This window comes from Phyllostomus hastatus, unplaced genomic scaffold (genome assembly GCF_019186645.2).
Source record: "Phyllostomus hastatus isolate PE091 unplaced genomic scaffold, TTU_PhHast_1.1 phas_contig_40, whole genome shotgun sequence".
Lineage (NCBI taxonomy): Eukaryota > Metazoa > Chordata > Mammalia > Chiroptera > Phyllostomidae > Phyllostomus > Phyllostomus hastatus.
This window is the reverse complement of record NW_025333872.1, coordinates 41409801-41424491: the sequence shown is the minus strand read 5'-3', so window position 1 is coordinate 41424491 and position 14691 is coordinate 41409801. Positions and strand designations below refer to the sequence as shown.

Here is a 14691-nt window from a genome sequence, read left to right as displayed (position 1 = left end):
GTTGATTTCTGGAGAGTGCCTATGGAATGCTTTGACAACGTGATATAGACACTGGGCTGTATGTGTACACTGAAATCATTTGCTTGACTACAGAAAACTGTGCAGTCTTAGGGGAGTTTATAGAGCCTCCTGGAGACCATCTCTGTTTCATGTGTTTGCTCAGATTTGTGAAAATAGATGAATCTGTTTCTCAGTCTAGGCTTTGTAAATGGACTTGAACTCTAATAAAATATTTTTCTTTTCCTTTTATTTTAAGGGTGCTATTTTTTTGGAAGGTGTAACCGTTAAAGGTGTAACTCAAGTAACAACTCAACCAAAGTTAGGAGAAGTACAGCAGAAGTGTCATCAGTTCTGTGGCTGGGAAGGGTAATAAATATTTTATTGTTTTAAATAAAATTTATTCTTACTCTGAAATACTTAACATAGAAGCAAACATTAACATAGTTTCTTTGCTTCTTGAAATTGGTATGTTTACATAGTGTGCTTAAAGAGATGTCAAGTAAGAGTTTATCAGATATTTTTCAAGACAAGCAGTGTAATAAACAGTTGAGTCAAAAATTAGATGACTCATCTCTTCCTAAAGAAGCAGAAAGTGGCTGTTTCACTCTCTAGTATTTGTTTTGTGTGTTTGATTCTACTGTTGCAGGTTAATGTTTGGGTTGCCCTTATTGTATTAAGAGAGAATTAGTGGAAATTGAATGTGTCATATATTTCAGTTTTTCTGTAATCAAATATTGGAGGGAATCAGCTTTAAATATGTTCTGCCCCCTACCATGACTTGAAATTATTTATCGGGCATTTCATGGGAGAGGACTCAGGGGAGAGTTTACCGTTCCTATCTGTTGCTCTTAGGTCTTGGTCTTTGATCATTTCTGTTGATCATTGCTATCTGTGGCAGAAAATTGTGAAGCAGCTGGAACATGATGAAATAGGATTATTTACTTAAAAGTTCCTGATATAAATAACTGTTTGATACATACAGATCAATCACCTAGAAGTAATTTTAACTAAGAGATGAAAATGATGATGAAATAGTATTGATTTTGGTGTGTTAAACCCTTGCCAGTACATTTTAATCTTGATCCACATTTTTTCTGTTTTGTCACTTCTGGGCATTTTTTGAGGAGACACTTGCCAGCCCTGCACAGTTATGCCAAGTTGGCAGTGTCATGATGAGGAATACAGGGTCTAAAATGATGTTAGATGACTAAAGCAAGATTTAAACTTCTTCCTGATTTAACAGACTTGTCAACATACCTGCTTTAGTGTTTAGATCATATATATTAATATTTAAAAATTAACCCAATAGTTACAGCAGTGGTGATTAGAATCTTGTTAACTTTATTCTCAAGAAAATGGTAGCCTTTTGTTAGCATTCTTGTGAAATCTAGTATCATTCCAACTGACAGTAATCTCATCACAGGGAGAACACCTGTAAGTGTGTGACTCATGTGAGATTGGTTTCACACATGTATTGCTTTGTATGATGCCAGCCATAACAGTAATAAAGTATTCTTCTTTTAAGGTCTGGATTCCCTGGAGCACAGCCTGTTTCCATGGACAAGCAAAATATTAAACTTTTGGAGCAGAAGCCGTATAAAGTAAGCTGGAAAGCAGATGGTACTCGGTAAGTTAGACTTCCAAAAACAGTTATACAAACAACCCTAATGCTTAAGAATATTGCTCTGTTGTTAGAGAAGGTTTACACTTTGGGGAGTGTGAATTTCCGACCTGAACAGCAAAATAAGGCATATTTCAAATACTGTATAGTTACTGTCATTCTGCTAAAATTTTGGTTTCAGAGTTCTGTTAGTTTGACATAAATCTATACCAAATTTAAGTTTGAAAGTGTTTTTTCTCTTGATAATATTGTGCTTTTGGTGTGTCTGCTGTTCCCCACCTTGCTTTTAATGGTTGCTGGGCACTTCTAAAATTAACAGATGTGCTGTCAGTTTATAATCTAAAAATTACCAAGTCTCCCTAATTCATTTTATGTTTTGTTTCTTGGAATACTTTTTCTTTTTTTCTTAATCCTTGCTAATTCTTTTTGTAATTTTATACACTCTTACAGTTGTTGTACTCTTACAACAAAGCTTAGCTTCAGATTTCACATTCCTAAGTTTTAAAGTATTTATTAGTACAAATTTTATCCTTCCTCAATAATATTTAACTTTTTCTTTTTGTTTTATAATCTCTATTTTTATAGCTTTGCTATATGTGTTTAGCAAATCTTTATTTAGCAAATAGTTATGGTAGTTAAAATAATTATTTTAACAGATATTAAATATAGGAGTCCTATTGACTTTTTCATAATAAGGAAAATGTTTTAGAATAATTAGGAGTGCATATATATTTTCATTTTCCCCCCAGTGTAATTGAGGTATAATTGACATACCTCATGTAATTTAAGGATATAGTACGTTGATTTGATGCACTTTTATATTGCAAAATGGTTACTGGTGTTAGCTAACACTGCCAACAGTTAACATGTCATATTTTTCTGTGTATAATGTTTATCCACATTTTGGCCCAAACTTTCAGGAAAAAAACCTTTCATTTTAATTTTTTAATTCAATTATTTATTTATTTATATTTAGATACTTGTTTGTGTTATAAAGGGTATTATTTTGTATATGGATATTGTTACTGCTTTGTAGAGTTATGCTTTTAATGCATAAGCATAAATAAAATAAAGCATTTATATAGATACGGAATTAGTACTACTCATGTATAATGCACATCCTTATTTTTCTCTCAAAAATTTGGGCAAAAAAGTGCGCATTAAACACGGCAAAATGTAGTAATTACCATTTCTTTTCCATGGTGAGAAAATGTAAGATTTGTTGTCTTAGCGAGTGTGTAATACAGTATTAGTAACTATAACCACCATGCTGCACGTGGGATCCCCAGAAGTTACTTGTCTTACCCCTGGAAGTTTGTGCCCTTTGATCAACTCCTCCTTGTTTCAGGCACCTCTCCAGCCCTGGGAACCACCATACTAGTGTCTCTGAGTTTGGCTTTCTTAGTTTTCACGTGGAAGTGGTATCATACAGTATTTATCTATTTTATTAATATTTGTTGGTAGTATCTTACTATGTCTAATTTACAAATTAAATTTTTATCATAGGTATGTATATAAAGGAAAAAACCATAGTATATGTAGAATTTGGTACTATCTGTGCTTTTAGGCTGCTTCTGGGGGGTCTTGGAACGTGTCCTCCACAGATAAAGGGGGGATGCTGTATACCACTTCTTCTTTGTCTGTTTGTTTGTTGGCAGACATTAGGTTGTTTTTGTATCTTGGCCACTGTGAATAATGCTGCAATAAAAATGGGAATGTGGATATATCTTTGAGACCCTGTTTTTATATTTTAGTTTTTAGGTATTATTTTGAAGGTGATATTGATTGCATTTAATTTTCATGAGGTTTTTTTGAATGTCAAAATGGCAATTATACCTTTTGTATTACGCTTTCTTCATCTACATTTAACTTTTTTTTAAAGATTTTATTTATTTATTTCCAGAGAGGGAAGGGAGGGAGGAAGAGAGAGAGAGAGAGAAACATCAATGTGTGGTTGCTGGGGGCCGTGGCCTGCAACCCAGGCATATGTCCTGACTGGAAATCGAACCTGCGATGCTTTGGTTCGCAGCCCGCACTCAATCCACTGAGCTACGCCAGCCAGGGCTACATTTAACTTTTAACAACCTTATTCAAAGATATATGTGGAGACATGGAGAGGGGAAGATACAACTTGATTTTAATAATAAGTGAATGTAATGATATTATTTCAACATGATATGCTTTCCAGTAATTATATTTTATTTTTATTATTTGGGAATATGTCAAAAATATTTTGTCTTTGTTGGAAACAATCTTTCTTTGAACTTAGCATTTTTTAACGTTTTTTGGTATTTTTTGATAACAAAGTTCATTAAAGTTCAGAAAATAACAAAAATAAGAAAATAAAAATAGTCATTTTATCACCTAGAGATATATCACCACTACCATCATTGTGGTATTGACCTTATTCTTTTGGTTATAAAAGAGATAGTATTTTTTTTTTTTAGTCCTCACCCGAAGACATTTTTTAAAACTTGCTTTTAGAGAGAGAGGAAGGGAGAGAGAGAAACATTAATGCGAGAGACTAGCATCAATAGTTTGCCTCCCATACACACCTAGACCGGGGATTGTATGTGTCTGGACACAGACTGGGAGATCAAACCTGCAACTTAGGTGTGTGTCTTGACCTGGAATTGAACCTGTGACCTTTTGGTTACGGGAGGTTGCTTCAACCAACTGAGCCAAACCAGCCAGGGCAAAAACAGATCTTGTTTTTAATATTAATCCTTGGTATATTGACTCCAAATAGTTAAATAACAAAGTATGTTTTACATATATATTTTAATCTATTTACATATATATGTTAATTTGTTCACAGTATTTTGAATTTACTTTAAAATTAACTAGCTTCAAAAATTAATTAGTATATGATAAAAAATTCAAACAGTATAGAGAGATAAAATGAAAAATTTAAACTTGCCTATGTGCTTCTAGGAGTATTCCTTCTGCATGGATGAATCTATAAGCATGGGGACGGTTAAAAGATTCAGATATAGGTAATTTGAGTGACTTGCCCCTTCATGCCTTTCTCTCTGGGGACATGCATTATTGAAGGATTAGTAAAAATTAGCCTCATCGCTTATTTCAGAATATTGAAATTGATTTACTCTTTTGGATTATGATATGTTTAGAATCTGTTAAAGTGGTAATAAGGAATAGCCTGAGTTGAGTTTTTGTTGAGATGTATATTTTTAATAGATATGTAACAGTGTCTTAACAGATGGGTTTATTACCTACCTCTTTGGGTGGAGAAAGAGTGGAAAAAAGATAAGTAGCACAGATGTCTATCTCTAGGCTTTAAACTATATACAAAATGGCCTGGGGGTTTGGGCGTAAGGCATAGTTTTGATCAGATGAATTTCATATTCTGGATATTCTTTACTTTTTACATTGTCTTCTCCATAGTATCCAAGGCTGTGAGTGTGGCAAACTTCGGGCAAAAACAATGAAGTCTGCAAAATTTGTCACTTGATTTTTGCCATCTTCCTTTTGTTTTTTCTCCCTCCTCTGCAGTTGTATACCCCTTTCTCTGTGTCTCATCTGTTAGACCCCTCAATGATTAGCTGAAGTAATTTGAGCAAATATGTTTTTGATTGATAATGGAAATATCTCATTTATCATAGAACCATGCTCCACCAGAAATGAAAGGAAAACCCCTAAGTATTTACTTGAATATCTACTCTGTCTTAGGATACTTTACTGTGGGAGTAAAACATTTATGTGAGATTTTGACTAGATTTGCTTCTGATCTAAGATCAGTTTGGGGGGAATGGTCATTTAACAGTTTTTGAGTGTTCCAACACAGATATATGATATATCTATCCTCCATTTATTTAAGTCATCTTTAATTTCTCTCAGAAATGTTGCATAGGTTTCAGTGTAGAGATATGGAATATCTTTTGCTAATTTTTTAAAAAAACCTATGTTTTGATATTGTAATTCACTGTTTGCATGTGGTTGTGGAAGGAGGCCATGTCATAAACTTTCAAATTGATTTTTGGAAATTCAAATAGAATATCTAATGCCTAATGATCAAAAGGAGGTCCTTGCTTTGAATTTAGAAGTACCATCTTACTCATGGCAAGGGGGTGTCTACTAGTATGACACTAATTATTTGTGCATGTTGGTATTGCACTAGCAGTCTTACTGAACCCTCTTGTAAGTTCTTCTGGTGTGAATATAGAATTTTTTGAATTTGTTATGTAGAATATATTATGTGAAGATATTTTTCTGTTTTTATATATTCTTATAATTTGTGTGTGTGTGTGTATGTATGTGTGTGTGTGTGTGTGTGTGTGTGTGTGTGTATTATGTACTAGTTAGGACTTCTAGACAATGTAGAATTAGACAAGGTATGTCCAGAAAGTATCCCTCTTCATGTACTATGAAAAATAGAGACATTTATTGAAGAAGATACAAGATACAAGAAATACTGTTACAGGACAGTGACATGTCAGTCTCCTTCAAAGTTAGGCATCTTGGGACCTCACACAGTTCTCCCAACCATAGCATGATGTTCCTTCTGCTCTGGTAGCAGAAACCATGGAAAGAATTTTGTCACAACAACGTTTCATGCCAATATCCTGTGTCAAAATCTCGGACACAGTCATTTTTGGAATCCCCTGTTCCAAAATTTGAATTTTGAATTTACTTTAAAAATTGACAGTGGGAGCTTCCAGTTCTCCCACTGTCAGTTGCCGATCTTTGTTGATTGCAGCCTGTACGCGTTCAACATTCTCAGGTGTTCTGCTTGTTGTAGGCCTTCTAGAACATGGGTCACTGTCAACAGATTCTTGACCATCTTTGAAGCTTTTATGCCACACTTTTATTTGCACTGTACTCATTGCAGCATCTCTGAAAGCCTTCTGAATCATCTGAATAGCTTCTGCAGAGAAATGTTCAAGCTTAATGCAAAATTTGATGCAGATTTACTCTACTCCCTCAGTCATTTTCAATGCTATGGACACACAGTACAAATACTCACTTATTGGCATCTATTGCCCCCACTGACCAGTAGTGTGAAGTCATCATGGTTCACGCATGCACATTCCAGTCCACTCTCCTTGGCTGCCAGGTTACATTGATGTCGTGCAAACCATTCTTGTTATATTAACAATGGCTGGACTTTTTCAGGACAGACTTTGTATATTAAATACACGCATATACACAGATACCTGCTTTCAGGAAAAAACTGAATGGGCAGGGTAAATTGTTTCAGGAATTAAAAACAAAACCACTTAGGCATTTATGATAATCCAAGATAGTCAGCTTTTTATAACACATTTAAGTAAGTGAGATACATGTATTTTTAAAAGATTTTATTTATTTGTTATTAGAGAGAGGGGAAGGGAAGGAGAAAGAAAGGTAGAGAAGCATTGATTGTTGCCTTTCGCACCCAGGCATGTGCCCTGACTGGAATTGAACCAGTGACCTTTGGGTTTGCGAGATGGTACCCAACCCATTGAACCACACCAGTCAGGGCAGTAAGCAAGATATATTTGTATAATATTTCTTGGAGGAAATTGCAGATAGATTTATTCTTCCTGAATTCTGGTCTGGGAATTCCCTTTTTTTCATTCATACAGAAATTATATTGAAAACTTGTTGCTTCCAGGGGTCTTTGTCAGGTGCTGAATGGATCAGGAGGCTTAGGAGAGAATCCCCAGCTTTAAGTGCTTTGTACATTCCAGGGTTCAGGAAGTGTCTTCTGTAAGGGCTAGATATTTTAGGTTTTTATTTTAGGTTAATATTTTAGGTTTTGTGGGCCAGGTGGTCTCTGTCTGAATTATTCAGTGCTGCCATTGTAACACAAAAGCAACTCTCTCCTGCTACTCTTACACAAACAAATGAGCATAACTGTGTTCCAATAAAACTTTATTTACAAAAACAGATAGCAAGCCATATTTGGCCCTTGGGTCATAGTTTGTCACCTTAGGATAGCAAACACTCTCCTTGAGAGACTGTCTTTATATTTCAAGTGTTAGAAAGTGTAAAAGTGAGCCTAAGGTAGGGAAATGTAAGTTTAATGTAAAGACCTTTTGTTTTAAAATTTACTTCAGTAAATTAAAAAATCGAAGTATTTTTCTCATTGATTGTAAGTTACTACTAATGCCCAGTGCTTTGACAAGATTTTTTTAAAAACTTAAGTAATTCACTAAATACATAAATTTAAGAGGTAAATTAAGCCTTTTCCCCCTTCATTATATCATGTTCCATGCCTTGATTATAACAGAGTGCTTGATTTATATTATGTTCAGGCAGCTTCCATATTCACTGCTGTAACATTTTTATGCAGAACAATATAATTACCCCAGGTAGTTAGTAGCTTACTTGGATCCTTTGATGTGTATCCTGTTAGTAATGTTTGTAGCAGATGTTTATTCTAATGACTGGAGCTGAATGTTCAGACAGGAATAGTGTGGATAAGGTAATGAGAAACTAGACTAGAGAAATCTTACATACTGAGAGGGATATTAAAGAAGTTTCAGATGTCTCTGAAATAATTTTCAGGGGAATTCAAAAACCAAACTGTGTTTTATGCTATGTAGGAACAGAATGAATAAATCAAATTATGATCAATTAAGTACTGTGTATACTACTTTAATTTAGATTTGTTCACTTAGTTTTCCATTTCCATGTAAAAGAAGGGATCAGAGTAAATACGAATTTGTATTTAGCCCTGTTTTTCTTTTGATTGCAAAGCAATTGTTCTTATGGTATATAAGAACTTTTACTGAATATTGGTATTAAGTAAGAACTTATCTGCTATCTTATTATTGGTTAATATTAATTATAGCCATAACCTCATGTCTAATATTTTAAAATTCACTGGTGCATAAAGTTATACCTGGAGTAAATATTTCATTTTTATACTGTTCTAGGGAGACTTGGAGTTTTTGTGGGGGCATCTGAGGGGCTAGAATCCAGAAAATAAAATACTTGCTTCAATTATACAGGTAGATAGTAGCAAAGTCAGCAGCATAATTCTGTGATACTTTAAGAACTGGTTATTTACTCACATGCTCTAGTCCATTATGTGTGATTGTAGAAATGGCAAGTACTAGGTTGGGTAAAAAGAGAAGACAAACCTGTTCCTGTGTGAACCAGAGAAAAATTGTTTGAAAGAATTGTAATTGATTTTTTCACAAGTATGCCTGCTTTATACAAAAGAAAACTGAAAGTAGTCAGCCATGTCAGGGACAAATGTAAAATAAAACAAAACCTTTGGAATGTTTCTTTTGATGACTGACCATTTTATAAAACTGACTGTTCTTATAAAGACTGACTGTTTTATAAAAATGAAATATTTTTCACATCTCTCTGCCCTTTTGATATATAAGTGCTGCTCAAATCATTTAAAGTGGCATTTAAATTTTATTTCAGATCAATGTAAATCTGGGTAATCCATATGGCATTACTCTCTCTGATGGAAGACCACTTAAAAGGATACTGTGTTTTACATATTTAATTTGTGTCGGTGCTGTGAAGTTCTAAAAAGCATAACCTGTAACATTCATGGTGATTAGTACAAATAAATGTATCATTTGTTATAATACTTTGAAGTCTGATAAAGACATTCTATATTCTCATTTTGAATGACACTCCTTAATCTATTCAATAAAAGTAACTAATTAAAATAATCAAGAGAGACTTTTTATCTGCAGAACTGGTAGATTTCATGAAATCTGTTTACCAGTACTGGAATTAATTAACTGATTTATGCAATGAATAACAATTTTGCAATATTCTGTTATCCTGAAAGCTTTTTAATTCTTTTTTTTAAAATATATTTTATTGATTATGCTATTACAGTTCTTCACTGTAATTTCCCCCTTCACTCCTCTCCACCCTGTACCCCCTCTCCCACCCACGTTCCCCCCTTTAGTTCATGTCCATGTGTCATACTTGTGAGTTCTTTAGCTTCTACGTTTCCCGTACTATTCTTGCCCTCCCCCTATTTATTTTCAACCTACATTCTATGCTACTTATTCTCTATACCTTTCCCCCCTCTCTCCTCCTCCCACCCCCCTACTGCTACCCCTCCATGTGCCCTCCACTTCTGTGGTTCTGTTCCTGTTCTAGTTGTTTACTTAGTTTCTTTTGGTTTTGCTTTAGGTGTGGTTGTTAATAATTGTGAGTTTGCTGGCCTTTTACTATACATGTCTTTCCTTATCTTCTTTTCTTAGATAAGTCCCTTTAGCATTTCATAAAATAAGGGCTTGGTGATGATGAACTCCTTTAATTTGACCTTATCTGAAAAGCACTGAATCTTCCCTTCCATTCTAAATGAGAGCTTTGCTGGATAGAGCAATCTGGGAGGTAGGTCCTTGTCTTTCATGACTTGGAATATTTCTTTCCAGCCCCTTCTTGCCTGTAAGGTCTCTTTGGAGAAATCAGCTGACAGTCTGATGGGAACTCCTTTGTAGGTTACTGTCCCCTTATCTCTTGCTGCTTCTAGGGATTCTCTCTTTCGTTTTTACCTTGGCTAATGTAATTATGATGTGCCTTGGTGTGTTTCTTCTTGGGTCTAACTTCTTTGGGGCTCTCTGAGCTTCTTGGATTTCTTGGAAGACTGTTTCCTTTGCCAGATTGGGGAAGTTCTCCTTTATTATTTGCTCAAATAACTTTTCCACTTGTTGCTCCTCCCCTTCTGGTACCCCTATAATTCGGATGTTGGAACGTTTAAAGGTGTCCTTGATGCTCTTAAGCTTTTCTTCGATTTTTTGAATTCTTATTTCTTCATGCTTTCCTGCTTGGTTGATTCTGTCTTCCTTCTGGTCCACTGTATTGTTTTGAGACTCAGATTCCTTCCTTTCACTATTGGCTCTCCTCCGCGTATCTTCCTGCATCTCTTTTATGGTAACCTGCATCCTTTCATCTACATTGTGCCCAAAGTCAACCAATTCCGTGAGCTTTCTGATCACCAGTATTTTGAACTGTGCATCTGATAGATTGGCTATTTCTTGGTCGCTCAAAAGGATGAGTCCTGGGGGACTGATCTGTTCTGCTGGAAACATGTCTTATGTCTTTCCCTGTCTCTCCTATTATTTTTTTTTTTCCGGTCTGGTTGCTCTTGTTACGGTGGGGGGCGGAGCCTTAGGTGTTCACTGTGGCTGGGCACCCCAGTTGCTAGATTGTGACGTTATATGTGGGGGCGGGGGTGGGAGCGGGGACGGGAGGGATCAATGGCGACAGTTCCGTTCTCCTGGGCTCAGACACTTCCCCGGGCTCCTGAGCTGTGAGCTCTGCCCTGGTCCACAATCGCTGCCCCACTGATTCCCCCAGCCGCTGCTTGCATACCCAGGGATCACCGCTGCGTTCTTGCGCCCTGGATGGCTGTTGCGTCGATTTTGCGCCAAATTTCCCCCGAACTCCGTGCGCCGCCCACCCGCGCCAGCCCCGCGCCCGCCCGGCTTGTCGTCCCCTACCAGTCTGGATGTACGGGTCTACTTCAACTTCTTGGCTGTCCGACTTCTATTCAGATAAATCCTCTGACAGTTCTGAGTGATATTATTTCTGTAAATTATTGTTGTTCTAATCTTGGTTGTGCGAGGAGGTACGGTGCATCCACCTATTCCTCCATCTTGCTGGAAGTCCCCCTAATTCTTTTAATTAGGCCAAGATCAATGTAGTCTATATCTACTAAACCTTTTCCATTATTAGTAGTTGTGATTTTTTCTAACTCGGACTTCATATACGTTACAGTAAAAATGTCTTTTTGTCTTGTGATTCTGGTCTTATAATAATGAAGAAATGATAATGTTATTAAAAATATTCTCCATTATAAAAGTAATTTATATTGTAGAAAATTTAGAAAAGGAAAATAAGGAAAGGGACAAAAATAAAAAGCATCGATAATCACCAGTTAGATTTTGGTATATATGCTTTCAGAACTTTCTGTCTGTATATAATCTTTTGTTCAGTTAAATGAAAATGTATTCATTCCACAGTATTTTTTAGTGTGTATTATGTGCCAGGTACCATTCCAGGTGCTGGAAGTTATGATCCCTGTTACAGTAGAGTTTCTGTTAGGTGAAATATGTTTTCTGTGTTAACTGTTTAGTATTTATGGTTTACAGTTTATTAGTCTGTTGTTTTTACTTAATATATCCTCAGTATTTTTTCTATGATATTAAATATAAATATTTTTAATGACTAAAAATCATATTGTTTATGGTTAAACGAATTACATAATACTGGAAAGCTTATAATGGAGAGTGCCAGAACTCTTCCCCATCTCTTCCTTCTTTTCATCAGTCCTCATACCTAAAGACAATGACTTTTAACCCTTCTTATTTTTTTTACTTATTCTGTGATTATCTCCAAATCTCTAAATAATGTTTATTTTTATTTTATTTTTTTAAATTAATTTATTTATTTTTAGAGAGAGGGGAAGGGAGGGAGAAAGATGGAGAGAAACATCAATGTGTAGTTGCTTCTCACATGCCCCCTATTGGAGACCTCGCCTACAACCAGGCACATGCCCTGACCAGGAATCAAACTAGCAGTTCTTTGATTTGAAGGTCGGCACTTAACCATTGAGCCACACCAGCCAGGGCTAAATAAAATGTTTATATTACTGTTTATCAATCAACCTTGTGTGAGTTCCTAGTGTGGTCACTGAGGATGTACCTCACCAAAATCTTGGTGTCTACCTTTTCTAGTTTCTCTTATAGTTAAACTATTATTGTTAGTTCTTTATTGATCATGCCTGTATATTATTTATTCTAATAACTCCTATGTAGTGTTTGTTGACCCTTGTAAGATGAGGACTTTAGAGTTCCCTGTCTTCCATCTACCTCTGTTATGACAGCTCTAATTTTAATATTGTCAACTTCATTTACACTTACATGCTGTTTAGTAAACAAAAGGCTTTTCTTTTAAGTCTGTGGTTGAATTCAATTGGTGAAAATATTAAAAAAATTTCTATCACTGGAATTGTTGTTACAAAGGCATTGAAAGGGTGGAGAAGCAAAAGGGTTACCTCAAGATCAGGAATCAGTGAGCTGCTGCAGCCTCTGATTGGAGTTTGCTTAGTTAGCATTTGCTGCTGGTGTGCTGGAGAAGAGGTAACCCAGCTCTGGCTGTTGCTGTTGTAGTACACTGGCCACTCACTGGGGGAATCTCCACTGAGGACCAGAGCCTGTAATCCTGTGGTTGATGCCTTCAGCGCCACCAGTGATGCTGCCAGAAGCAAATCAATAAGTTTCTCCCTTTCTCCTTTTTTTTTCAGTTTTCTCCCAGGGAGCTGACAAGGGAGCTGGGAAGTGTAGTTTGTGTTCATTTTTACACTTGAGATACACTGAGAGCACACAACTGTAGGGCTGGAAGTGATTACAGAAAGACAGCTAACTTGACCAGAGTTCAAAGTCCTGACTTCTCTGCCACTTAAAGTAGAATGTATGTACTGTTGAATATAAACTGGCTTTTTTTTTATTCTACTGATTATTTTTACCCTATTATTGAATTTTTTTCAAGGTTTTAGTCATTTTATTTCTAATTCCAACAATTTTTTTTTGTTATCCCAGACTTTTCTCTTTTAGAATCTTCTGTGATTTCTAGCTTTTATATAAAGCTCTGTTCCCAACTTCTATCCTGGTTGGATCTGGCTTTCTGGAGTCCATGTTTTTTGTTTCTTTTTCTCTCTTCTTTCTTTCTTTGTTTAGGTTTATTTTCTCGCTTTGCAGGGACACTTCCTTAAATCACTTCCTAAGAAAGTATGCATAGAAAGTAATATATATGCATGCTTAGGTATATGAAAATGTATTGCTCTGGCCATATATTTAATAGTGGCTGTTTATTAAACTTTAGATTAAAAATGTTTTTTCCTTCAGAATATTAAAAACCTTACTTTACTATCTTCTGTTGGCCTCTACTATTTATAAAAGGTCTGATACTATTCTGAATCTAGTTCCTTGTCAGTGGTCTGTTCCTGGAAACTTCTAGAATTTTCTTACAATTTTTGGCCTAAAATTCCCCAGTGGATGTCTTATTAGGTGAAGTTTCCCCCCTCCCACTCACCTTTCCAATCATTGTGCTGGGTACTTGGTGACCTCTTTGAATCTGAACACTTGAGTTCTTTTGTTACCGGTGGAAGTGGGACTCTGGCGATATACAAAGGAAAATAATTTCCTGAAACCCACATGGGAGGATTTGGCTCTGTGGTATGGTTTATTGATGATGTACAATTAAGTTGGTTCCTCTCCTGACTTCCAGTGTCCCCTTTCTGTTCATTCTGCCATGGAAAAAGTGCAAATCTGTAAGAATTTTTATGAGTTTATTTGAGCCAAACTGATGACAGTCCGCAGGAAGCAAAATTTCAATGGATTGAGAAAATGCTCTGCAAAATTCTAGTTTGCACCTTATTTTATACATTACAATCAAAAGAGAAGACATAAATGGGTTATATGAGATCCACTGGTGATAGATTAGGGCAGTGGGAGAAAGCAAAGTGTGGTAATCTCTGGGGTGGGATAAAAAAAATAAACACATATTTCTTTTACATAGGTGGGTGCAGGATAGTTAAGAGTCAACAGTGAACTCAGTAATAATGAGGGGATTTGTCATGTCCCTCTGATGCAGTGCCTGAGCCAGGGGGTCCGGAGAAAAGGAAATTACTTTAACATTCCAAAAGTATGTTACTGTAGATGCAAAAAGGCCATGCACAGGCTTAATTAAGGTAAAGACTGATGTGTATCAGGAATGATTCTGACCTAGGACATGACTACCTGCCATCAAGTACTTTTAGGTAATAACTTTTAATGTCAGACCATTCTGTGTGGTTACTTTCAGTCTTTGAGTTGGTAATGCTGCCACGCAGGCCTCCCCTGAGCTTGTCAGGGTTAGTGTGTGGCCCCTTTTTTGTCCACACTTGTGTGGACATTTGGATTCCTCCTGAAATTTTTGTTTTTATAATGGTTCTGTAATAATATTATTCTGCAATAAAATTTTTATGAGTACTCATCTGACACTTCATTATCATTTATTGCTGTATTCTGTATGCTCTAGGATACATTTGTAAGAATATATATTTTTTATAAAGTAAAAAAATCCAGTGCTTTAAATCTTTT

At 35.7% G+C, this 14691-nt stretch overlaps 1 protein-coding gene across 2 annotated transcripts in view; it reads left to right on the top strand.

Annotated features, from left to right (window-relative positions):
- RNGTT (RNA guanylyltransferase and 5'-phosphatase) overlaps nucleotides 1-14691 on the top strand; it is a 242293-nt gene that overhangs the window by 32559 nt on the left and 195043 nt on the right. For both annotated transcript variants that reach the window (XM_045843819.1, XM_045843818.1), the window contains exons 7-8: nucleotides 257-366; nucleotides 1526-1627. In XM_045843819.1, the coding sequence (XP_045699775.1) occupies nucleotides 257-366; nucleotides 1526-1627 (212 nt within the window). The remainder of the gene's footprint in view (nucleotides 1-256; nucleotides 367-1525; nucleotides 1628-14691) is intronic.